This window comes from Pyrgilauda ruficollis, unplaced genomic scaffold (genome assembly GCF_017590135.1).
Source record: "Pyrgilauda ruficollis isolate IOZ18807 unplaced genomic scaffold, ASM1759013v1 scaffold43, whole genome shotgun sequence".
NCBI classification, from domain to species: domain Eukaryota; kingdom Metazoa; phylum Chordata; class Aves; order Passeriformes; family Passeridae; genus Pyrgilauda; species Pyrgilauda ruficollis.
In genome coordinates this window covers 7607914-7634861 of record NW_024525823.1, presented here as the reverse complement: position 1 = coordinate 7634861, position 26948 = coordinate 7607914, and the positions used below count along the sequence as shown (strand labels likewise).

The window sequence follows — 26948 nt, the reverse complement described above, 5'->3', positions numbered from 1 at the left end:
TGCACTGATTTAACGCCATTAATAGATTTATAGTATAATTCCTTTCACTTGGGGCCTCTGGGTTCTGTGGTAATGTATTTATTTGCTATTTTGTTGGTGGCACTCGGACAATATTGCTCATTGCTCCTTCTCTCCAATCAGACTATTCAGGTGGGAAAGGAGGACGCCACGATGCACACGCTGTTTGCAGAGTCTTTTGCCACACTGGGCCGACTGGACAACGTCACCTTGGTGATGGTTTTCCACCCGCAGTATCTCGAAAGCTTTCTCAAAACTCAGCACTATCTCCTGCAAATGGATGGCCCGCTCCCGCTCCATTACCGGCACTACATCGGGATAATGGTACGCAGCCGGCAGAAACCGCCACGCTGGCCGCCGCTCCAGCCCTGTCTGAGAGCAGCTGGTGCTGTGCTTTGCAGTTTCTAGCTGGAAAGGCATTTCACCAGCAGCTAAGGGAAGAGCAGAGTAGGTTTGTTGGTGTCTGCTTTACAGATGGTTTCAGAAGATCAGCACTTTATGTTCATAGATTTGGTAGGACTGTGAAAAAGAAGGAAAAGCGTGCTACAGAAATGAGATAATTGTTTGTTATTGGCTTCCTTAGTATCTCAGAAACTGTTCTCAAGAAAGCTTGTTCTTGTATCTGTGTCCTGTCACATACATGTCTAACTCAATAGTTGGTTCCATTGTGCATTTCTGAATATGTAAATTTTGAGCAAGTTTTCTGCCAAAAGTGGTTGATTTCTAATTTTCAATCTGCCAGTTAAATGATCTTTGCTTGCTGAAGTTGAATTAAAGTTTTGGGCTGTGTCTTAATTTGATGTAGAAAATGTTGGAGTAAACGATACTGGGCCTTTCTTTGCTGAGAAGCTGCTTGTAGTCTCTCTTGCCATATGCCATCTAAAACCTGCTTTTGATTGTTGCTGGTAAAGATGCAGCTAGAGACAGCTTCTTCCCCCTGGGGAGTAGGATGCAGTATTGATTACTTGCTTCAGGACATGCAATAAATCCATGCCCATATTTCTCCCTGGGTATAGGCATGTTGCACCTGTAGCCAGCATAACGATGGTGTGTATGAACAAAGGATATTTATGTTGTGAGAACAATAATCAAAACAAGCTGATGTAAATCTTTTTTTACTTGAGTCTTTGATCAGTGCAAGTCTTATTCTTGGATGTTGTGAGGAAATGATGCCTTATGGTATTTGTCATAAAGTACTAGCTTTCTGCAATTGTTTTCTGTTCACACTGTTTTCCTTTCTAGGCCGCAGCACGACATCAGTGCTCTTACCTTGTTAACCTCCACGTGAATGACTTCCTTCATGTTGGTGGAGATCCTAAATGGTTGAATGGTCTCGAAAATGCACCTCAAAAATTGCAAAATTTAGGAGAACTGAACAAAATGCTGGCTCACCGACCCTGGCTTATCACCAAGGAACATATTGAGGTAGGTCTTTCATGGAGTAATGCGAATGTCCCCTTTTTTCTGTAAAGCAATCACAGATTCTTGGGGTTCTGCTTTCTGTAAAGCAATCACAGATTCTTGGGGTTCAGAGCCAGACAGGGTGAAGGATGTTCTGTGGTAGACTCTGATTTCAGTGCTACATCACTGCATGATCTAATATCTCTTGTGCCCTGCTTTGTAAAACTAACAGGATCACAACTGCTTTTAAATGAGTAGCAAATTTAATTTACAGCACCCTGAAATTTCTCTGTCATGTTGGAATTCTGTTGATGCAGTGACAATGCTCAGGCGTGCACCTCCCTGCTCAAGCTGTGTGCTTTCAGTAGCCAGAACCCCCGGGTGTTTCTGAGATGCTGCCAGAGGTCAGGCAGAACACCAGCCACCACATTTTTGTCTGGCTTGGTGCCAGTTCAAGTGCTGAGTTTTCAGGTGGGATGGAGAGAGCAGGCTGGCAGCGCTGCCCAGGGAAGTGGTGGTGGTACAGACAGCCGGGACTGCAGCACCAACAAACCACCAAGGGGCTGCTTCCCCCACCCTTTCTGCTCTCCTCTGTGCCCTTAGCAAGGGGCACGTGGGTGCTGGGACTTCCTCAGTGCTGCCTGGCCTGGTGAGAGGTGGTGGCAGGTCCAGCGGAGGCAGGACGCTGTGCTGTGGGGGAGGGCACACGCTCTGCCAGAAGGCCCCAAACCTCCCACACTTTCCTGCCTGAAGGGGAAGTTGGGGTTTGAAGCTTCTTGTAGAATCTAGAGCATTCCACCCACAGGGACAAGATGGAGGAAGCTTGTGCCAGGTTTTTACTCGCTGATCTGCAAGGAGTTGCCTGGGTTTTCTGATGCTGTAAAGACCATTTGAACAAACATGCAACAGTTGTGGTTGCATCTTCATCAGAGGTGTGAAATTCCAGTGCAAGTCAGCAGGGCCTCGATACAAACCACATGGTGCAAAAGAGAAACCCCAACTTATTCAATTGCCCAGGGACAGAGAGGGGAGACAAGCTGTGTCCTTTGTGGCACAACCACGCAGGTCTGTCTGGCAGGTCACTGAGCACACTAATGGCAGCAGAGAGTTAGGAAGCATGTTTGGGTGTCAGAAAAGTAATTTTACCTGACAAAGAAATGTGTTGATAAACTGCACTGAGGTGGGGTCAGATGAATTATTTTAATACTTTTGTCTTGCATTATTTTCAAAGCAACTTCTGAAGACAGAAGAGAACAGCTGGTCCCTGGCAGAGCTGATCCATGCAGTCGTTCTCCTTACACACTACCACTCCCTTGCTTCCTTCACGTTTGGCTGTGGAATCAGCCCAGAGATCGACTGTGAAGGTGGTCACACCTTCAGGCCCCCCTCTGTCAGTAACTATTGCATATGTGATATAACAAATGGTTACCACGGGGTGGATGAAATCCATGCCAGCCCAGCTGGAAGTATTCCAGTAAGTGTCTGAACAATCTCTTCCAATAGTAGTAATTTCTTTGTGAACTTAATATGTGGAGGGTGCCTGTCTCTTTTCATTCCTTTGAGAGTGGGATTGATGAGCCTAATCCACATGTGGGTATTGAAAAAATGCATTTAAGAGAAGCTGAAATGATATTGGGAAGCTGGGGAAAGCTACCAAAGGGAGAAACAGACAATTTCAGTTGTCTTTTTTTTCTGCGTGTCATTCATAAAGGTGAACTGAGATGAGTCCCAGGCTCAGCTAGTTCATGACACGTGTCCTGAGCAGCAGTGGCCAGGAATGTTTTTTTCATCGGTGCAGTGGAAAGTTGGCTCTTCCTTTGATTCCAGGCTCTGACTTTTTTGCTTTGAGGTGTTTGTCATGCATCACACACCAGATCATTTTTAACAGATCATTTACAACTTTGTGACTCTATTTAAAACACTCTCTCCTGCCTGCAGCAGTTATGCTGATCTGGACTTGTTTTCCCTTGGTGAAAAGAATGATGTGAACTAAGTGTTGGTTTAAGAAACAGCCATGAGGGGGTTCTCACTGCAAGATTCTTGCCTGTGATATTTTACTGCAGTGGTGTGGGTGGCATTTAAATTTGTTTGATGGAGCTTGCTGGCTCTCTGAAGGACCAAACTGCAAAAGGCAGGGAGGAAAGGGGCAGAGCTGTATAAAGACAATTTTACTCTACTTTGGTGCTGATGAATGTTTACAAGATCAATTACTGAATTCTTGTGGTGTTAAAACAACTGTTGTGAAAGACGATTATTTTGCACTAGCTTTCTTTTGAGGCTTCATTAAATCTGCATTTGTACTCACCCTTCCTTTTCCTTCCATGTTTCTTTTCTGTGAGCAGAGGAGAAAAATACAGTTGGGTGGTAAATTGTGGTTACTTCCTCTATCAGAATTTCTGTTACAGCTCCTTGTTTTTCAGTTGCTGAACATTTAGACTAAGAGAAACTAATTTTAGTGTGAGAACAACTAGTTCCAAAATGCTGTGATTTTTAAATCATGCTAAAAATACCAGGGGTCTAATTGAGAAAAGATGATGACTAAACGTAAACCATTGTGTCAGTACAGGTTTCTTTCAAAAACTGTGTTCCTTGAAAAATCTTTATTTAAAGATGTAAAGGACTTCAGTTGTTTTTAAACTTTCTGGCTTGGCAATTACTGCCATCATTGTCAGTTCCCGTTGCATGAAAATGAAATGTCTATCTCTTCTTTTTAGTCTACAGAGTCTGTCTGTGAAGTTGAAGCTCTTATGGAGAAGATGAAGCAGCTGCAGGAGTGCAGAGATGAAGAGGAAGCCAGCCAAGAAGAGATGGCCACGCGTTTTGAGAGAGAGAAGAGAGAAAGCATGTTTGTGTGCTCTTCAGGTAGTGCAGCTGTAGTCTGTATATGTATTTATTAAGAATTTTCCAAATTATTTGAAGAAATACTCCTGCAAAATGGAAATAAGTGCTATTAGATGTCACACAAACATTACAATTTCTTTGAAGGAATCAAGATTAGGGATGCCTTGTTTTCTTCCAGGAACACTTAAAAGCAAAGTAGTGCCAAGATTTGTGGCTGCTCGCAGACACACCATAACACTCTCACCAAAATGTGTTTAATAGAAATCTCCAGAAGAAATGGAATCTGTCTCTTGAGAGTTTTAGAAGTTTCACAGGAGATTTAAGCATCTTGCAAGATGCTCTAAAAACAAGACACTTGACATGATTTGTTATTTAAGTGCATGAAACATTACTTTTCAGATGACTGAGAGACAGTACTTAATCTATTACAAGTTTAGGGTTGTAATGGGCTCTTCAGTACAATTTCCTCTAAGACACACTTGGCATGGGAGTCTCAGAAGTCTCTCTTTTAAAAAGCTCTCTGTTCCAAACCAGGTTTTGCCCCTGACATTTTTACAAACCTCTTGAGTTAGGAGGAGTACATTCCCTAGATTCAGGGGATAGGGTGAAGACTGCAGTACAACAAAAGGGAGAAAAAAATGTTTGTCTGTAAGAAAAAACCTGAGTGTTTTTCATGGAGTTGCCTCTGAACACCATAGCTGCAGTCACAGAACTGTACCAGAGAATCTTAGTATGGGTAATCCAGTGAAAATGTGTTTGATTAAAAAGCACAGAGACCCATTCTTCTTCAGGAGTTCTGCTCCTACACTTCCGATTTGTTTTTTCCAAATTGTGTGACATTCTGTTTGACATTAACAGAAGATGAAGAATCTGCAGCAACAAGAGATGTGTCTCGGCACTTTGAGGATACCAGCTATGGGTACAAAGACTTCTCCAGACACGGAATGCACGTGCCCACCTTTCGTGTTCAGGTAAAAGGCTGGGGGCTGCTCGGGAGGCTTAGGGACCAACCTGCTCATTGTGCCTCCTACCAAACCTGGAAATGGCTGTGTTCTCACTGCCCCGTGGGTGAGGCTTAAATTAAGCCAGCAAACGAACAACCCCCACCCCCAGTGGATGATCTGCCGTGGGATCTTTAACTATACTGAAGCTCTGGGTCTTCACAAGTTTATTTCTGATATGCTTCATTCTGCATTTTTACTTATTCCAAGGATTATTCCTGGGAAGACCATGGCTATTCCTTGGTTAATCGTCTTTATCCAGATGTGGGACAACTACTTGATGAGAAGTTCCATATTGCTTATAATCTGACTTACAACACAATGGCCATGCACAAAGATGTGGATACCTCAATGCTAAGACGAGCTATTTGGAACTATATTCATTGTATGTTTGGAATAAGGTCAGTTTTACTGTTTTGTTCTAAACACACTGGCTTTTCTTTCTCGGGTTGAACCAGAACTATTTATTAAGCAAACATGCATGTATTTTTAAACATATTTTTGTTTATGGAGGAGGGCCACTAGTGCTACACTTACCCAATAATTTGTTTTGCCATAGGAACTTAGAAACAATGCAAGTGAAATAACTGCTGCTTGAAAATGAATGTGTTTTTCTTTCAATTCCAAACAGATACGATGATTATGACTATGGTGAAATTAATCAGTTGTTGGACCGCAGCTTTAAAGTTTATATCAAGACTGTGGTTTGCACTCCTGAAAAGACCACAAAAAGAATGTATGATAGCTTCTGGAGACAGTTTGAACACTCTGAGAAGGTACAGTTGGTGTGCGTGCTGAGGGGCAGCCAGGGGCCCCAGACCAGTGTCTCCCTGACAGCCACAGCCACACAGCTGAAGCTTTAGCTGGTGCTCCTGGGGTTCTGCTCACATTCCAGTCACTGGGAAGTGTCGTGTTCCCAGGCTGAAATAATCTCCCCTTTCCTCCTGCCTGTGTGCTGGCCAAACTGGGCTAGCTCTGAGCAGTACAAGGGGTTAGACACGAGAATGGCACAGCTTCATCTCAACTGCAGTCAGTACTGCCTGTATCCCAGAGAGGCAGGAAAGTGGTGCACGATCCATCCAGCCCTTGGCAGCAGACCTGGAACAGCTCTCTGGCTGGCCCAGGGTCTTTCCAGTCCCCTGGTCCTTCTGGCATGGATAGCCCCAAACCAGGTTTTCCATCAAAGCCTAAAAGCTCTGCTGCTGGATTATGGCCTGAATTACATCTCCCAGTCACTTTCCTGCTGTTAACTCCCAGATATTGAATCCATTATGTCCTTCGGTTTTTCTTTGGAAAGGTGTTTCTTGGCCTGACTTAAAGTCAGTGCTTTACAAACATAAAGATGCAGAAATCATTAATGCTCATATGATTAGAGGCTCTAGTTCTTGATAAACCCCTTAAAGTAGGGTCCTGTAACTACAATGATTTAAGATTGTTCAAGTAAAACACTGCCTATGTTTTGGTTAGACTAACTGTGATAGATGAGCTTTCCAAGCACACAAATCCTTCTTTAAAGCCCAAAACTTTGCATCTCCATAGCCATCAAAAGCAAAGGCTCATTCACAGTATAAATTCATATGTGTCACTGAACACAATAACCATACATCCTCACAGAGATCATGCAAATGAAACCACACACAACCCTTACATGCCAGAGCAAACTCAGAGCAACCTGCTGTCGGTGAGAAAATACTTTCACACCCTTCCCCCCACAAGTTTCTGATCTCATCCTCAAAGAAATGCAGTAAAGGCATTGAGGAGTTGATGTGAGGAACTAAAATTCTTAGCTCCAGTAGCTACTGAACACCTGTATCTCAGTAGATAGAGGGTTTATGGCACTTGAGAGTTTTTCTGGTGCTTCACCTTGGCCAACCACTCTGTGTTGTTCAGGTGAAAGCTGCCTGTGTGTTTCTCTCTCAGTCCCCAGGGACAAATGTCCTTATCACCTCTGCCTTTGCTAGCACCCCACTCTGTTCCACAGGACCTTTAATCATTAGCCTCACTGAAACTGAACCAGCTGTGCATATTGTGCTGCCGAAGAAGGGCTTGTGTGCTAGAAACTTGTATTTCTAACTAAACCAGCTGGTCTGCTAAAGGATGATTCCTCTTCCTATGGCCCTGGCCCTGTGTAAGTGTGCCCGTGAGCCAGTGCCACGCTGTGCCACAGGGTGTGGCATTGGTTCCTCTGCCCCCTCAGTGAGGTCTGGCGGTGACACGGGCAGTGCTCCCCTGCTGCTGCTGCACCAGCGCACACCCACAGCCCCCAGGCTTCCTCTGGCTGCAGCGCGTGGCGGTGAACACGGTGCTAAAGGAGAACTTCTTCTCTCTCTTGTAGGTCCATGTAAATTTGCTTCTGGTAGAAGCTCGGATGCAAGCCGAACTACTTTATGCTCTGAGAGCTATTACTCGCTATATGACCTGATGTCTCTGGCTGCCTGTCGACGTTGGAATGTTCTGCAGCTGCAGTATGGCAGAGGAAGATACGAAGCCTCAGGACCAACAGTAGCTATAAGTTAAGATGCCCATTGTGCCATAACTCCTTTAGTTTCAGCTATTTCCATGTTTGGAATATCATTGCTGCCGCTGGGCAGCGAACGCTTGGCAGTTGACAGACAGGGTTGTGCAGAAGTGCTGCCTGCTCATGGTATTTTGGCTTTAGACAGCCCGGGACATTCTCTGAACTTGTGGCAATATAGCAAACCATAGATACATAGATCTTGTGTTAAGGCAAATACTGCGGGAGTCGGAGTGCGAAAAGAACTGGGACTTGATGACATTTGCTTTCCCTACAAGAATAATTCTAGAAAATCTTGATGCTGCTATTTGTGCAGGTGGAGTGAACAGACCCAGGCTGTTCCAGTTGAGCTAGAAGTGAAAGTGAGCACTGCTATTGTCTGAGCCTTTATTGTGTGTGGTTTCAAAAAAGCCTTGTTATTTAGATTCCCTGTTTAATCAGAACTAAACCTCTCCTGTCCACACTGATAATTTGAAAGATAGCAGTCAATTTTCTCAACTAGTTTAGCCTTAAAAACAGGATGTTTGTTCAGCATTATTTTGTGAGCTCCAAAGTGCAATGGTCTTCCTATGGAAAGAAGGGGACTGGAGTCCTCAGAGCTTCTTAGAGATCTACTTAGACAAAGTATCGAGTAGCTTCTTGTCCTCCTTTTCATGGATGAACCAAGAAGGAGCTAGGAAAAGGTGTGGGAATGTTGTTCTAGACTGCCAAACAGTCCTACTGTATTACATGCCCAATGCTGGTCTTAATGATTTTTGCAGTTGCTTAAATAACTAGGCTAAAAAACATCTATTTTTAGTAAATCAAAACGTGATTAAAATGCTGACGTTTAATATACAGTGGTTTTGGAGAACACATGAATACTTTTGTATGAGTGTGAATTGCTTTTTAAATTTGTCAGTATTACTGGTATTTTTGAAATAAAGGTAACAACTTTTTCTCTTAGTGTTTCTGTGTGGTTTAACTTTAAGCTTCTGTTCTTACTGGTTGTAAGACATTTTAAATGTTTGAAACAGTAACTGAGCAAACAGTTAAAATCATGAGCCATGAATTTTTTAACTGAATCTAAAATGGTGGGAGGAAAAGTTTAAAACACTGACTAGTGGGAAGACCTCTTCTGTGCTGCTGATATTTTCACCCATTTGGACAAAGCTCTCAGACACAAGGTGTGATTTTTGGGGTGTCTAGTGCAGGGTAAGGAGTTGGACTCGATTATGCTGATGGGTCCTTTCCAACTCAGCTGATTCTATGATTTTCTGTGATTTTGTGAAATGGATTTTCCCAAGCCCATAGGCAGTTCAATTTCTGTCCTCTGGTCTGAGTCTCAGCTCAGACTGGTTTCTTTTTCTACAGAACCTTCTGAGAACAATTTTAAGTTTACAGTCCAAGAAGCTAAAATATCTAAAAAGATCTAGGGGAGAAAGATTAATAAACTGTCAAAAATTGTGACTAACAGGAAGCATCTGGTGCTTCCTCTTAACTGAAAATACAGGATTTTTAATGTTCCAAAAACAGAGCAAAACTTTCCTGTCTTAAGGGCATTGTACAGCTGAGCTGTGCCTTTCCAGTCTGCGAGCAGTTTCTGCAGCACTTGAGTCTCCAGGTGCTTTCTCAGGTCAAAGGTAGACATGAATTTTTCCAAGAAACCTAAACTGGCCATTTCCATCTATGCTCTCCAGCCACATCCAAGTGCCCTCTCACTTCTCAAGCAGTAAACACTGCAGTGGATCTGTCTGTGAGTGGCTTCATCTGGTCACAGCTGCCATCAGAGGAGAAGCCACAACCTGCAGGCAACCCCGACTCCCTGCCCAGGACTCCCGGGCAGCTCCGGCAGAGCCCCAGCCCGTGGCTGTGAAGTGCATAACTGTGAAGTGGTGAACGATGCCATAAGAACACACCTGAAATCCAGCATGCTGGGGCTGCTTCCTACTGCTCACAGGTTTTCCTTCAGAGAAAGACAGAGGCTGGTATAGCTCGAGCGGAGGGGTGCTCAGGAGTCCTGTGCCACCCTCTCTTCTCAATCCAGCTCCTCTGAACGTGCCTCTTCCTGTACAAAGGCCAGAGCTCACACATGGTGGCTGCCCCAGGATGCCCAGCTCTGCCCAGCTGCAGACACAGTGCTTCAGGCTCTTGGTTACAGTTTGATCAGGAGTAACTGACATAATTAGTGTTGTATTTGAACAAATCTTAATTGCCCAAGCACCACCTTGACTTTAGCCAGCCATCAGTATCAGCTGCCTTCTGACAGAGATTCAGCCCTTGTCAATTCTGATTAGTCCTGCTAACATGGCTTAGCCACAGGGGCCTTTTCCAGTGCCCCTACCCTGCCCTGCACAGCTGGGTGTTTGCCTGTGTTGCTGTGACACAAATGCCAGGAACAAATGCCTCCAGCTTCTTCCCCACAGGGACTACTTACCCATCATCCTTTCTTTAATACTCTCTCAAAGCAAATCCATTATTTTCTCCCAGAAACAAATAGGACATTGAAGCCATTTTTCTTCCCTTCAGCTAAAATTAAAATGGCAAAAGAAGGGATGATAATTGAGATATTTTTGAGCTGAGCAGAGCTGTTGTTGGAGCCAAACCACACTCAATGCCGAGCACTTCTCTCCTGTGGATCAGCCTTCATGACAGAGGCTGTCCCCACGCAAGCTCCCAAAGCAGGGTTGAGCCTTGCTGGGCACAAATAATACCTGAGCTGCTGAGACACAAAGAATGGAGCAAATTTTATCACTTTCACTGAAGTTTCCTCTTCATCACTCCCAAAACCTGGACCACAACATCTCCCTTTCCCTGCTCTGTAAAAGCAGGGATCTAAACTAGGAAAGAAGTCTCGCTGCCCTTCTACCATGGTGCTACTTCCCAGACTCTGTCTGCTCACCTGGAAGCAGAGGTCTGGGCACTACCTAAGGCAGAGAGAGCAGTGCCACTGAGGGAGCTATGAATCGCTGCCTCCCAACAAATTCCTCCAGCCTCTCCTGGGAGAGAAGCTGGAGCCGCTCCTGTGGCACACGGCCCAGCGCGATGCTGCTGACCCGCGGGAGCAGGAGCTGGGCAGCCCCTGCAGAGCCATTTATTCTCAGTAATCTGAGGTCAGGAAAGAGAGAAATGGGTCAGGTCTGTAAAGCTCACTGTGACCAACTGGGCTGATAACACTGGAGGCCGGCGATGCGCCTGCTGCGCTAATCCACGGGCTACAAGCGGGGACTTCTACACGCTGGAAGGATAAAAACTGAGCAATAAACAAGGCAGCAGCAGTCAGGGGGAACAGGGAGAAAGAGGCCTGTTATGGCCCCACAAATGGAGACTCAGGTTCAGGGGAGACAGCTGGCTAAGAAATCTGAGAAGCAGAGGCACACAGGTGGCTCCTGGGAGTGTGGGACCAACTGAAAAAAGGTAAAATCTTCTCTTTACCAACTGAAAAAAGGTAAAATCTTCAACCATCAGGGATATGGGTGTTTTGCCTAAAGATGGGAAGTCCCAATTCAAGAAAGACCAGCACAGCTGGACATACATCCCACAAGCATCAAGGCAGCAGCTGGGTTAGCTGGGATACCACAGACCCTAGCCCCCAGTGTCAGAAGGAAAAGGGAGTGACATTCCCTGACCACCAACAGCGTTCAACCTGAAGAGTGAAGCTCATGAAGGAACAGAGGACAATGCCCCAACAGCACCGGGTCACTCTGTCACACAAGTTCCTTAAGGTAAAAGCGTGTCAAAGTCTGTAGGTGAGATGTGGCTCCTGTCACATAACATTCGTTTGCACAGCATTTTTGGTACCACAGAGGTCCAAGTACTCACTCATAACTTACCTTTTAAAAATTAGAAGTTCAGCAAATATTTTTGTTTCATTTTTCCAGTTCAAGAAACAATGCAATTACTAGGTAAGTCACACTGAACAGCTGCTTCATCAGCTCAGGTATATTGTAAAAAGTAATTACACATGCAAAGATTTCATACAAGCTCTTCAGAAGATAGCATACAGTACACAAATGCCAGGCTTTTCTGACTTTTTTTTTAAATAGTCATGCTCTCCAACAAGCTTACTGCTGGCAATGTACAGGTATATTAGAAATATGCAATTTACCTGATAAAAACACCCCGACTGATTAAAATGGAGTGATAAACTCAGCTGGAAGAGTGATGGCTTTGAATTCTGTCAAGAAGTTTTTCTGCCACGGGTTTGAACTCTCTTTCCCAATATACTCTTTGGCAGTCCTTTATATCTCTGTCAAGGCTGCCCTCCAGCTCTACCTCTTCATCTGTAATCAAGGAAATACTGTCATCAGTTCCAAATAAAAATATACTCAACTGCGTATTTTGTGACATATACAGCTTACCAGCTGTGTATGCTGATGGCTTAAAAACAACTGCACTTCAGATAAGTTAAGCATCACTGTCCAAGGGTCTTAGATTTAACTGAAAATAAAGGATGGTAAGGTCAGTAGAACAGTGAAAATGGTACTGCAAGTTCTTTTATTCTCACACCTCACAGGTGTCTCTGAGACAAAAACTGTCTCTGAGATTGATCATTTACTGTGACTGTCAGTCTGGAAAGTACCCAGGGTTTAATATTGCCCACAGCAGTTTTGCTGAATGGATTTCAAGCAATCTATTCATCTCACTACAACTATGTTTTTCCTGTCCCAAATTGCTCTGCTAATCTGGAGACTCTTTCAAACTCTATCTACTCTCACACTGAAGGAACTTGAACCACACTGGTTACTGTATTTACTGATGCCCTCCCTTCCTCACAAATTTCAAAAATAAAACAACAGGACAGTCTTTATTAAAGACAATGTTAGGAATGAAAGGAAGTCATCAATCATTTTTCCCCCTCCATTTTGCTTAGCACTGGGTGTGGCAAAGAGACAAACTCTTAGAGAAAATGCAAATCAGTCTGCAACCAGAAGCATTCTCCTGAATCAGGAATCCACAAACACAACTGCTAATGCTGAATGATTTCACACAGTTTAACAGAGAGATTTTACATGCTTTAGGCCATAAACAAACCTAAAATGAACCTCGAATCCTGCTCCAAATGGGCAATACTTAACCCTTGGTCTACACTATGAAAAAGCACCAGATTCACAATGTGTTAAATAAATAACTCTGTAAGGGAGCTTATTGCAGTCGCAGCAGGTAAAGGCAACTTGGGGCTGAGGAGAAACTTCAGTTAGCCACATCAAAGTTTGAATCAAACTTTATGTAGAAAAGAGATGCTCCAACAGCAGTTACTCCCATCCAAAAGCATGCCAAGGTGCCTGTGCCGATCAGATGGTCTAAGCTGAGACAGGTAAAGGATGGAGGAGGAAATGACATTCCTGTGTGTGAGATGGGCTCCAGCTCACACAAAGTTACCGGCAACTGCAAACAGTACTTGGGTCCTGCGCCACTACGCTGCAACTACCAAAATTAAACAGAGGCTGATTGTGAGAAAGATTCCAAAATGGGTTCTACGTAAGGAGATGACAGAAAGGAGTCTTTCTGTAACAAAATAAAGAGGACAAGAACCCAGTCTTTCAAGAAGGATGTCATATCTCTAAAGGAAGAAAACTTGTAATCAGAGATAAAATCTAGCCTTTGACATCAAATCTATATTTGATGATGTCATAGGATAATTTAGGTTGGAAAAAACCTCTGGAGCAGAGTCACCATGTATCAGTTTGCTGCAGTCTGTGTACTGTTGAGTACTTGAACACCTTCTAGGACAGCAGCCTGTTCCAGTGCTTAACTTCTGCTACAATGGAAATCTCTTTTCCTAATGTTTAATTGGAATTTTGTCTTATTGCAACCTGTGCCCATTAGCTCTTGTCCTGTCAATGGCACAGTAACCCAACATACCTAAAATCAATCTCAGCAGCAGAGAAGCCAGAGACCCTGAAGTGGAAAATAAGGGATTATGGGATTTGTTTTCAAGGAGAATTGCTTTGCCTACTCCTGCTTTTTTCTACCCAAATTAACTCTGTTCAAACACAGAGCAAGAGGCATTTCTCCCTTTTATTAGACAGCTGTGCTCCCCAGAAGTCGACTGAATATTTATGGAATCACTGCGGTCGAGAATTCCAGCCTACAAGAACAAGGGTCAGAAGCAGTTCAAAGCTGAAGTGTTGAACTGAAACAGTAAATTTCCCAAAGCAGAACGTGAGTAACGGTGCGGATCAGCGAGGATCAGCATTCCGCATGCAATCTGTGCATCCTCAGATAATTTAATTTTCCCACGACTCTCCTCAAACACCAGCAATATTGGGTCCTGGCCAAAGAGCATATGTGCTGGCTGCAAGCCCAGGAACAAGACAAACACAGTGGGCCTGCATACTGTGGGGGAAACTGGAGACTGGAGTGCAGACTCCTGCAGTCTGCAAGGGCTGCCCATCCTTGAAGCACCAGCAAGACAGGGGCTGGCAGCCCTGGAAGTTCTGTCATGTCGTCTAAGAGCTCACATGGACTGAGATTCCCAAATAACCTCCAGGAATTGATAGTGGAGGTAAAAGTCTGCACAAGAAAAAGTCTGGAGAGAGAGGGAGAAACTTTCTTTTCAGTGAATGGCCAAACAGAAGAATGTTCTCAAGACAGAAGCTCATCTCCACTGCTGCTCGTGAGGGCCTGGGCCAAGGCAAAGCTGCTGCCAGGGCCTGGGAACAGCAGCCTCCAGAAGCTCTGAGCCAGCAGAGTGACATGAAAGTCAAGCAGCTGAAAGAAGGTGAATGACAAGTGCCATTGGAAAGCAGGGCCACTGCATCCCAGGCTGCTGGGATCAGACAGGGCAAAAGAAAAACAAACAGTGCCCTTTGTCCAGCCTTTCTCTTGGGCACAACATCTTTCCAGGCCACTTCCATTCCCTTTTGCTTCCTTGTATCTTTTGTCATCCTGTGCCAGATGGGGGAGGGAAAAATAAAGGGGAGGAGGCCCAAGCACAGCAGGTGAAGCGAGGTGTCTGCTGTGCCATGCTCCACTTTTTCCGCTTCCTGAGGGTGTGCTGACGCTCAAGTACAGTTCACTGGCTGTCAGCAGTTGCCTCCTGCTTCCTGAATGATAGAATCAGAGCAATGACGGTTCAAGGCTGTTACTGGACACAATGGGAGGAGGAAGATGTAGACAATATTAACCAGCTGCTATTACTAAAATTTGTTGGCTCTCTGCACACAGAGGAACCAGATCCAATGAATAAGATGTGCTTTTCTACAGCTCCTCTTCTTACTACAGTGTGAAGAATGACTGGCTTTCTGATTTAATTCTAACCTATTCCTAATTAATTACCTTCACAGCTGCATTACAATCCTGATGTAACTGCAGTTGCAATTGTACATAAACTTCCAGTTGACAAAAGTTATTCAATGAGAGTTACAGTTGTTATCCAGCCTGGAGTCTGCAGTCAAATCAATTGCTTCAATAAGCAGTGTTAAATGCAGAGGAAAACATAAGCATGTACTTTCTAAAACAAAGATATATACCTCTTGCTGTGTGCCAGAAAATTCCAGCACAATTGTGGCTGTAAGTTTGCAGATCTCTTGCAGAATGTTAAAAAGTGCAGTAATAACCTTGAAACACTGCTATTTTCGGGTAAATAAATGGAATTACTGCACACATTAAGATAAAGTTCATCCTAGCAAGGAATGTAATACAAGGAACTATTACAGCAGTGAATAGCAGTAATTCTGCTGTAACTGGAAAAAATCCTCACAAATCCACCCACTTTTCTGATTGTCTACAACAAAAGAGACCATGAGATCTCACATTCTGTCTGGGTCTGACAGTAAGTATACATCTTTAATCAATTTCCAATTAAAACCATATCAAATATAGTTAAGTTTCCTTCAAATTGATTTATATTTTAAAGATTTTTTAAAAGATAATTGCAAGTGACTTACCCAAAATAAAATCATAAGCAAAGCAGTGCTCAAAAACTAAAGGAGGAAAATTACATATACCAACTACAGGACTATTACACAGCCACTGAACTATGTAAAATTTGAAGGAAAAATAAATGTCTGGATGAAAACATCCCACTGGGTGAGCAAATCAAGGTCCTAACATTAACCTTTCAGCTTTGTGAAGCAATGAGAACACCCTTCCTGGCTCTAGGGAGCAGATGAGAAATTGTCAGGATGTTGTCCTTGCCCACAAGGAGACAAAGTCAGCCCGCTGCACCCCAGAAATTCCGTGATCCCCAGGGGCCCAGTGTGTGCTGCACAGGGAACCACTGTGCTGCTGGACAGTCCACACCGGCCAGCCACGGAATGCTGCAGGACAGACATCCCACCCACACTAATCCTGCTTTGATTTTGCTCCCTCTGTTTCTCTCCTTGAGGAAAAGAGACCAGGACTAGGAGTCTCACCCAGAAGTGCTGTGAGCAGCGTCAGCAGCGCCGTGGTGTTTCCCCCAAAGCAGGAGGAGCTTGCCATGTTCTCGCTGTAGTTCCACAGGGTTTTGCAGATCAAACATGAGAGCTGCCAGTCTGCCGGCCCAAAGTCTTGTAAGCAGTCAACCAACCTGTAAGTACCAAACAAAACCAGTGGTTTGTTCCATGGAATTTACTCCTGAGCTCTTCAAAATCTGGCAGTCTAGAAATGTAAGCAAGCTCCATGGAAGTTTGCAGGAAAATTCTACATTAATAAACTTCAGATGCTACTTTCTTCCTCAGTAATTTCCCCCTTTTCATTAAGAGCAGTTCCCCAAGGATCTGAACATGCCTTTTGCCTACACATGTGTGTGCCTGCCTGCAGCTGCCCATCCTCTGTAACTTCCTAACCCAACTGACCAATTTCACTCATATACTTGGTAAATGTAACCATTTCAAAGACACTAAAATTCCATCAAATTTCACTACAATATGTGACTGTCCCAAATCTGTGACTACCACTAAAGCAGAGATTGCAAACCAAGCCAAACTTTATCAGGCACCAATGATTCATCTGGAAATGGTGGTGGGAATGCAGAAAAAGCTTCAGTCAGAATATCCATCTTACTACACATCAGATCATCTCACCAAAAAAAAAAAAACAAAACAAATCCAAAGGAATCTGCTACTTCCATGATCAAAGAATTACCTTTCACATTCAGTGAAGTCTCACAATTTTGCCGATCTTACCCATTCTTGCATTTCCTCAGCCTGTACTCCCAAGGGACTCCTCTCAGAAATGCCTGTTTTACTAAGGTGTCCCTGGTGACCTCTCCAACAGTAATCCTTCACTGCTGTTCTCTTCTTCAACCTTAGGAACCCCTCCTTCCCTCACTTTTCCACTTCACAGAGAGATTTATAATCTGTTGAATAGTAAAGGTTAACTACTATATTCAGGTATGGCTGAAAATATCAGTCATTGAAGACCACCCAAAAAGAGGTTTGCTTTTTTCCTCCTCTCTGAAGGCAGTCATTGTGGAACAACAGGAGCCAAAAGAACTTGTCCTAACTTTTTAAAAATATAACTCTCTGAAAAGACTAATTCCCTATTTTCTTTGGGCCACTATATATTGGTAAAATAACCTCAGTTCCAAAAAACCATAGAGCTGGTTTGGCAATGTCAGAATGATCTCTAATGATGATTCCAAATTCTCTAGATTCATTCCATGCTGTTACTGTTTTTTGTTTTTTCCCTCACAAATTTTCAGACACAGTATAGAAAATTCTGAATTTATATGGTTTTATAGGCTACAGAATACTCTATATAATAGAAATTTCTCACACTTATTATTCAATTTTCCAGCAATTTATTTTTATTCTCCTTTTCCAGCTTTATATTGTAAGTTAACTAGAACATGGGAAGGAAGGACTATGCATTGTTTACAGTGTATAAAAAAGTAATTATATGATGTACGAACAGGAAAGGATTTCAAAGCGAGGCATATTGTTTCACAACTGTGGGCTGCACCAACTGCTTCACAAGCACAGGAACATGATCTTTCATGTTGCTCCAATTAAGCTGGATCCGCTATTATCTGAACATCAAAGCCACAAGTGTTGCATCCAATGGTTTTTCAAGGTCTAATATCCCTTACAATGTTACAGTGCCTTAAACTTGAAGTCCCAGAGAGAGGGGACCCAGGAGCTGTTCCCTGCCGAGCATGGCTACATCAGGAAGTTCTCCCTACAGAACCAAGTGGTTACAAAAACTGCAAGGGACCGTGTGGTTTATCAGCCCTGCAGTGCCTGCACACTCACCCAGACACACCGACCGTGCTGTTCACTGCAGCCCACCTAGGATCCAGTTAAGCCAAGCACAAGCAGCTGCCGCAAAGCCAGGCCTGAGTTGCTTTCTTCTATGGTATCCTCTGCTCTGTACATCACAGAGGGTCTTTCGGAGACTTTTCTGTGGGGTTTGGCTCTTGTGAAAGGCTTGTTCTCAAAGAACTTTAGATACTAAGTATCTACTATGCTGGCATCTTTATTACAAGCTACCGCCCCGATAAAAAACAATCCAATTGAAACTTTTTGGCCAAACTACTAAAAATTACCTTTTCTTAAGCACAATCAGGAACTTACTTTCCAATTCCTCCTTCTTCCATGAGAAAAGCTCGTTTGTTCTCATCTACTGTGAGATTGAGCAGAACTCCACAGGCAGGAAAACAGACCTCTCGGTTCTTGGAATCGAGCAAAGCAATCACAAACTTGTATACTGGATTGTAAAAAGGAAACAATATTACTAGGAAGATGGATTTACCACAAAGTGGCATTACAACACACTTATAAGAAAGCAGTCAAATAAAGGATACCCTATCCAAAAATTCACCCTTGTAGCGTATTACTGCGACATTTGTAGAGGAGACACTGACAGAGCAACATCATGCTGAACACCAGTTCCATCAAAACAACAAACCAGAAACTCTAGTAATAAAAATACACCAAAGAAATGTGAAAATCCCATCAGAAGAGGCTAAGTTGACCAAACTGAACTGCAGCTTATTTCTTGAAAGTATTACCCACCTTTCCATCCCAGAGTCAGCAAAAACTGCAAGGATTTGGCATCTGGCACTCAGAGGGGGATGTTCTTTCCCCTGTGAGTGCAGGGTTGCCCCAGACTGCACCAAGTCCAGCTGCAGGCGCAGCAGCCTGGGACTCATGTGGGAGCAGCATCCCACAGCACCTGCTGGCACTGATGCCAGGGAGCTGGGCTGGCCTCACTCAGAGGAAGCCTCTCAAAATTCCTGAGCTTGGCACACCAACACCACAGTCTCTCCCAGCTGCAAAATTTAGTCCTTTGACTGAGACTGTTCACTGGGAACCAGCTACTAAGGGTCACTTCTCCCTTCAAGGTCACTTCTCCCTTCAAAGTCACTTCTCCCTTCACAGTGCATACTGTGACACGATCACCTCACCTTCAGCACCAAGAGGCAGAGAGAAAAAAAATTTACAGTGAACTGGTGTCTAAGCTGATGACACACCTTCTGTGGATAGCAAGGAGTTGCCATTTTCCCCAAAGCTCTTTGGATACCCAAAGCAAAAGGACTTGAGAAGACTTGTATCCTATTTCACCCCAAGGCAAATAGGAAGTCTTTGCTGAGGCAGTCAAATCCTAGCCACATGTTACAAAGTGCTAACAAGCTGTCAAATATGGGAATCAAAAATCTGAGATTTTTTATGAACCTAAATGAGATTTTAATTGGATTTTAATTTTATATCATATCACTACTAACCTGCAGTATCTGAAAATATATTTGAGTAAAGGGAAATTTCAAATTTGAAACTCCTGGAAAAACAGAGTTTTTGTAATATTTACCTTTGTGAAAGTACTGTGGGATATTTTTCCTTCTCCGATATTTCCATTTCAATGAAACTGAAATAAAATGGTATTTACAATGCCTATTATTGGATTCTAATGTTTGCCTAATTTGCAAAACATCAGGGAAGATTGATTCTACCCTTTAACTGAGACAGCTTATTAACAACTTTTCTTTATAGAACCATGGACATTTAAAAATAGAACTCCTACAAACTCACTCTTTCTCTGCACGATGAAGTCACGGATCTCATGATGCTGGGAAAGATTGCCAAAGACTCTGACAGCCTCCACAACTGCATCCATATTGTCACTCATTAGCAGCTTTAAAAGCACTGTTGATTTGCAAAGAAATTAAATAAAAATTGTAAATCACAAATACATGGCTCTTTTTTATCAATGAATATCAGAATGCAAACAGCAACATCAATAAATGTAAAAAATGGGAGCAGCTGTTTGTCTGCCTGGTGGCAGCAAAGGGGGTGACTTGATGGTAGAACAAGAACAAAGTTGTGTACGGCTTCGAAGATAAAACAAAAAGCTCCAATATAGAACTAAATGCAAAGGAACAAACGAGGAGTTATGGAGACAGTCTAAGCACAGTTGTAATAAGGGCAGCCAGTTTCACTATGCAGTTTGAGTGGGCTAATGTGAAAATCCAGGAAGACATAATTTAAAAAATGTTGTAATATATAAGAGAATTGATTTAGATCCTGAACAGATGGTCTTATGGTGGGATGTCTCCTCAAGCTTGAATTATTTTCTGAGATTAGCTGTTTTCTCTCATACATATAACAAGCAAACACATTTTCTCTGAACAGCTACTTAATATTGTCCCAATCTGAAGCATTCACTTTCTTGCTGCTTTTCTGCTTTTCACATATGATCAGTGTGTGCTTCAGCAGCAGGAATGAGACCTTCAGCACTTCCTAGGAAGAGCTACAATTGTGGAGGATTTTGGTGCAAGGCAGAGGAATGATGTTTCAGAAGTTACATTTATCAGTCTCCTGTGAGTACAAAGCAAAACACTAAAATCAGTCCATGACACAGAGGACTCAAATAAGTCAACCCTTAGCCCTTCATATGACAGAAGAGAGAAAAAAATATAGAAGGGAGGTTGGCTTTCTCCTCGTTACTTCTGCCTCTGGATGTTGTAACACTGAACACACCTTGAACTTGTCTTAAAAAGCCATCTGAAGGGATTTTGTCCACCACTCATATCAAACAGCAAGTATTCTCAAAATGCCTGCAGGAGCAGGAAGCCTGCTGGTCTTGCATCAAAAGGTTTCCTCTTTCCTCAGTTCAGGAAGGTGATGGGACTAGCTCCACATGCCAACAAACAGGACAGAAGTAATTTGTCTCCAATCAGCAACAAGAGGCAGCTGGCTTATAGGTGATACAAGGAGTCGTGACAGAACAGCAGAGATGTTACCTACAGAAACTATGATGTCTACTAGTCCAGGCACTGGGCTGACAGCCAGGATATTTCTTCCTATTCCTCATTCTATCTGTTGTGTGAACTTCAGGTTCTGTCTCTCCCCAATGTCTGGTCTACTGAGACAGAGAGATGTGCAAGACACAGCCTCTCTACCTTTTGTACAACATTAACACAACAGTCCCAGAAGTCAGCGCAGCTCCTACACATAACTGATTGTTGTCCACAATGTCAGAGGGGAGAGAATCACTCAATACAATATTGCCAATGGATTTACAACCCAGAAACAGACAGAAATCTGATTTTGCAGGTACAGAAAGTAATAAGAAGAAAAAACCCTCTTGCCATACTGTGATTAGAAGGAAAAAGCAACATGATTATTTTGGCTCAGGTATATGGATTTTGAACAAATCTGGCAAAAACTGCTGAACAGAAAACAATATTGCAAATTCCTTTGCAGAAGAAAATAAGAGATTTTGTGAACAACCCAACTATTTTCATGTAAGCCATAGTGTTTTCAAAAAAAAAAAAAGGGAAATCATTATTGAAAGAATTTAGCCCTATGAACTTTATACTCCTGCAATATAATACCACAAAATGTTACGTGTCTTTCTGTTGTTTCAAAATGTTTCTGCTTTCTAAAAGCTGTACAAAAAGTACTCATTTAAAAGTCCTTACTTTCAGCAATGTGTAGCTTCTTGTCTTGAACTGCAGAATTGTCCACTTGGTAGTAGGACAAATTGTTGATTGTTGTTGCAGCATTTATGACCAACTCTTCACAGGCATCGACTGACTTGTATTCTAAGAGTGAAAAAACCCCAAAACATATGCATATGTAGACAAACACACACATGTATCTAATTTTGCAGTGCATTAGATCCCAGAAGCAAACTGAGTAATGGTTTACACAGCCATTACTGCAGTCAAACCTTCTGTTGTTCAGTAACACGGCAGAAGCTAACAGGAACACCTGATCCAAAAATGGTAATACAAAACCATTCTTCCCCATTATTAATTTAGAGAAGTCGTTGTACATAGTTCAAAATTTAGTTAGTTAAGACATTTTACACATCCTCTTTGCTATTTTAAGATGGCACCGAAGAGTCCACATGCAGGAGCAAGGCTGTGTGATAGACATGGAGAAATGCCAAGGACTATTACACTGAACTGTCAGGTATCTAGGAAAAAAAAAGGATAAAAAACCCCTTCAACAATATTTGAAAGATTTTTCTCTTAGAGTTCCTGACAGAATGTTAACCTGTCTAAAAGTCTGAAAGACTTATTTGTCTGAGGTCTCTGGTCTCAGAAGTTCATAGGGAGACAGAACACTTTGTAGTAAACTGACTGATAGAGTGCTCAAGAAGAGGAGAGGGTAGCAAAGTGAAGCTTTGAAGGTCAAAAGCACTTACAAAATTATTAGGACATTAAGACAGTTTCAACCCATGAGACAGAACCAAGTTGTGAGTTTGACTTGTCTCATCCCTCATGACTGGTAAGACGGTGTACAATCAGGCTGATTACCTTAACATAATGTTTAATGTTCTCATTACACAGTAAAATATACTGAGCTGTTTAACATGTATCTTGTCACAGTTAAACTCTGTTATGGGCAGAACAGACCAGCCCTAGTCTGTAATTAGATTTACAACGGGATCAGTAAGTGGTAAAGGAACTGCAGTCCTAATTCTCCATTTGGAGGGAGACATTCTTCCATCTGAAAAGATAAAAGGTTGGAAGACTGAAAAAGAAGGAAAAAAGTAAGAGAAAATTCTTTGAAGAGGCTGAAAGTTATGGGTGCAGAGAACAGAAACAACACTTAATCCAAAACAGTCACAAAAAATGCAAACCTTTAAAAAAAACACATCACCACCAAACACATCTATATAGCACCCGATAAGAACAAACTTTCCTTATATATTAACTCTCAGTGAGATGTGTTTAAAATAAAATTTCTTATCTTTAATGATCCTATCTGCAAATCTGATCACTGAATTAAAGACTTCTACAACATCTTTTCCCAGATACTGAAAAGTCAGTACCAAAGTAGCAATGCTTCCACTATCTCAAGCAGGCCTCCTACATAAAACAGTTTATGAACATCAGCCAATTGACTTTGGGGTTTTTTTGCAATGGAAAGTCTTAAACTCTCCTTACAGGCTGAACAAAGATAACAAACACAACATAAATTTTATTACCTAGTACTGTAACAAGTAATCCTACAACAGGATGGGCAGCTGCCAGAGCTGCACCTACTCTAGGGTGAATGGAGAGGTTGGCCAGCACTCTTATTAGTTTTATCAGAATATCTTCTGCTTCTGAAGGATACTTTTGTTGGTTTTTTCCTTTACTATCATGGTGCCGTGTCATTTCATTCAAATCAAGTTCATAGTAGGTTTGGAATAATGATGTCAAGGTATTAACACTTTCTTTTTCTTTAAAAAATTGCTCCCGGGACTGGTCATTCCTTGCTGTTAAATTACCAAGAATGAAGATGATACGGATAACCAAATCCTGTAACAAAATAAATAAACAAACCATGTTACATGGAAAACATCAGAAGGCGGAAGCTGCTTAAAAAGAAGATAATACTTAATTTGCTTCCCAATTCAGATAACAGCACATCCAGAACAACTGAAGGAATGCCAAACACAGCAGCTAGAAATAATGTTTTATGCTACCAATTTTCATAACCTGATTTACAGAAGAAATCAAAAACATCTGACAGAACTAGTATACCACTGGAGTAATTACCAATGCGATATACTTAGTAGAGGTCATCTATTTTTACCAAGCCCACAGTAATCTTAAAACATCTTAAAATCACACTTTATATAACTAGAATAATCATATGGGTCAGAATTTACTAATCTTTCAAGAAAGCAAGTGTCAACTGTGACAGGAAGAGACCACAACCTTTCCTCTTCTAGGCCTAGTAACCATTGTAGAGGTTAAACTCCTTCCCCTTGATTTGTTACTCTTAAATCCAAATTAGGTTTTATTCATTTTGTTGTTCATTCTAATTGCTTACAGATAGCTGAATTATTTGTTCCTGATTTCTACCAGAAATATCATTTAAATTGACTGGTCCGTCATTCCTTAGTTCCTCCTCTTTCTCCTTTTAAAAACAGGCACCCTACAACCTTGCAATTCTTCTTGCAATAACTTTTTAAGAATCTCAGAGATTGGGTCTCCTTTCTGTCCTTTTGTAAACACCAAAAGGAAAATTTCATCAGCTGGTTTGATGACATTTAATATGCTTGTTTGTTAGTGACAAAAGAATCCAGGCTAAAGTAGAGATTATTCATTTGGTCATACATAACCCTTTCAGAAAAAGAAGCAAAAAACAAAAAGGCATTTCACATTTCACTATCACAGTACCTGCCAGTATTGCTTAGCTTCTTCTGAACACCAGAGAAATTATTTCCTTGCTGTCTTCTCAATCTACTATAAAAAGTTTTGTTTCTTTTTATGTCTCTTTGTAGTTGTACCTCATATTGTGCTCTGCTGGGGTTTTTTTTTCCCTGATTTTATATGCTCTTCCTACCCTTTTATTTTTATCATTGCTGAATGAGACCTACTTTCTATTTTTGTAAGGTGTCTTGAGATCTCATGATTTAATCAAGTTGCTCTCCTAAAGCACTTTCTAGCCTGACCTTGATTTTGTACACACTGGGTTACAACCTTTTAGTGGCAAGACTAGAGGATCCTAACTGAATGGCATTCAAAGACATCCCCATCTTTTTCTTAGCCACCAGTATGTGACAAGAAAAAAAAAATTCTGAAAGTCTGAAGTAACTCAAGTTTAAACTACTTGAAACATTTCCCTCTGTCCCTTGCATCAAAATCTACTCATTTTTTAAAAAGTCTGTAGCTTTGGCTTAATGGTGCAGGTTAACTAACAGCATTTCTTCAAGTACATGAGAACCATCTTCCTTTAGCTGCCAACCTCCTGTACTTGCATTCACCTAGAATTTTACTGAACAATTATTTCACTGTATTTCTTCAAATATCATAATTATATTTACACATATTCTAACCCTCCCTGGTAATAGTAACATAAGTTAACCAGGCACAGTCTAACTTGTTAAAGTATACAAGCTAACACTGAAGGAAAAAAGATGATTAGGCAGCAACTCCTCCTTTGATACCTGCCTTCATCAGTAAGTTTCAGGTCCTAAGCTTCTGCCACAAGACACTGGCAATAACATCCTCTCAGGAAGATGAATGCTATGCTTGAACATGACAAGCAGCAGTCTCCTACGTGAGGAACTGGTTTTCACATTCATGTATTTAATAATATCACTCTGTAGGACACACTTCCACTTTTTTAATTAGGCATCACATTTTTGTTAGAATCTAAATGTCATCACGACAAGTTTTTATGAATATTCTTAATGACTAACCACTAAGAGCTTTCACCTTTGCTGGCACAACACCCAACTCACAAAGGCTGTAAAAATTTGAAACAAACAACTGATGAATCAGAAGAGAGAACTGAAAAAAGCAGGCAATCTAGTCTGACTAGTTTATATTGACTTTCTAATTTTGGTCAAAATGGTATCAGCCCAGCAACAGCTCTACCCAATCAGGAAAGAGACAAACAGGTACCACACAGCAATCAACTGATATTTTCAGAAGTGTGATCTCAGCTGTGCTTTCCACCTACAGCCCAGCAAAACAAACTTATAAAATACTTCTTTTTTAGCTAAGCACATCCGGCTTTAATAGAATAGTACCGAAGTTGCATTATCTTCCAGTGAAAATTTAACCAGCAAGGTCAAAGAGGAAAGCTGCACAGCTTCTGCTGAGTAGTACAATACTCAAGGGTTTGTATTGTTTTTGGCTATATTTCTTTAAATGCTCATGGGCAAGGACTGCAAGAGTAAGAAACACCATCTTAGAATGGCTGTGTAAAAAGATACATGCAAAGCTACATGATATTTTGAAAATGCTTGCAAGACTAAACCTGTGCAAGGCCCATGGGCCTTTCTGTACATAGCAAAAAAATCAATATAATAAATGAGATTACTGTTCATTTCCACATGTTTAGAGTATTAACTGCATATGGAATTTCAGACATTGTTTCACACTTACAGAAAAATTACATTTATCAGATCAATTTACATCATATGGAAGTTTAAACGTATTGCATTGAAGACAAACTCGATTAAAGATAGGAATTACACTCAGTTATTTCATCTTTTTATAGTGATGCATTCATGTGAGACATGATGAACACAGATGTACTGAAACCTGAGTGGAAGTCTATATACAAGAGCACACAGCTTCACCTACACAAATAAATTTGGACAAATACATCAAGAAAAGCTTTGGAAGATCTTCTTTCTTGCTTCCTATCTGTGAAGAAACTGTGATATTTTGGGTTTTGAGGTGGTAATGGCACCACTTACTCCATCAGCGTTTAACTATTATTCTTTTGGCAACTGACACATAAACACTTGATCATCACGGATATGGAAGCTTTTTTTTTTGCTTATCTATTTCTGAAACTGTCTTCCTTGCACTGCCCTAGTAGCAGAGGTGCCCCATGACCTGCTGAGTCACAGAACCTGACAACAGTTTATCTTGGCAATTAAAGTACACCTGCCTTTCAGCGTCAGCACGATGAGCACAGGTACAGGCTGTACAGGTGTCCTTATCAGTAAGGGAAGAAAGCAAATTAGGTCAGTAGTTTCTAACTAAAACAAGATCAACAAGGAAGGACAGTCTAATCTAGAACCTGTGAATGCTGGCCAAGTACCTGTTGTTACTTTATTTGGTGTCTGGGCCCTCAGAATGAGGGGGATAGTACAAAACAAAAGGTCAGATGCCAGCAGCTGAGTTCCTATTGAATCATCAGCTGCAAATGAAATCTGCTTTCCATGTTACCCAAATTTCAGTGGAGTTAGTCAAAATTCTACCACTTGCCCTGCTTCTCATTCAAATCTAATTTACACTTCACTTCCAAATTTGTATTTCTGTTTTATTATGCACCTTGGAAAGAAAACTTGGGAGTTTTCTT

At 41.8% G+C, this 26948-nt stretch overlaps 2 protein-coding genes across 6 annotated transcripts in view; one reads left to right on the top strand and one right to left on the bottom strand.

Moving 5' to 3' along the window:
- SESN1 (sestrin 1) overlaps window positions 1-8714 on the top strand; it is a 77704-nt gene extending 68990 nt beyond the window's left edge. For all 5 annotated transcript variants that reach the window (XM_041478035.1, XM_041478034.1, XM_041478038.1 and 2 more), the window contains 8 exons: window positions 142-342; window positions 1261-1443; window positions 2651-2893; window positions 4134-4281; window positions 5119-5231; window positions 5472-5662; window positions 5893-6037; window positions 7597-8714. In XM_041478035.1, the coding sequence (XP_041333969.1) occupies window positions 142-342; window positions 1261-1443; window positions 2651-2893; window positions 4134-4281; window positions 5119-5231; window positions 5472-5662; window positions 5893-6037; window positions 7597-7683 (1311 nt within the window). In that variant the 3' untranslated portion in view covers window positions 7684-8714. The remainder of the gene's footprint in view (window positions 1-141; window positions 343-1260; window positions 1444-2650; window positions 2894-4133; window positions 4282-5118; window positions 5232-5471; window positions 5663-5892; window positions 6038-7596) is intronic.
- ARMC2 (armadillo repeat containing 2) overlaps window positions 4216-26948 on the bottom strand; it is a 69532-nt gene continuing 46799 nt past the window's right edge. The window contains exons 14-20 of the mRNA XM_041478033.1: window positions 23122-23437; window positions 21605-21727; window positions 19713-19826; window positions 18258-18390; window positions 16116-16270; window positions 11864-12038; window positions 4216-4346 (exon numbers count right to left, since the gene is read on the bottom strand). Of these exons, the coding sequence (XP_041333967.1) occupies window positions 11905-12038; window positions 16116-16270; window positions 18258-18390; window positions 19713-19826; window positions 21605-21727; window positions 23122-23437 (975 nt within the window). The 3' untranslated portion in view covers window positions 4216-4346; window positions 11864-11904. The remainder of the gene's footprint in view (window positions 4347-11863; window positions 12039-16115; window positions 16271-18257; window positions 18391-19712; window positions 19827-21604; window positions 21728-23121; window positions 23438-26948) is intronic.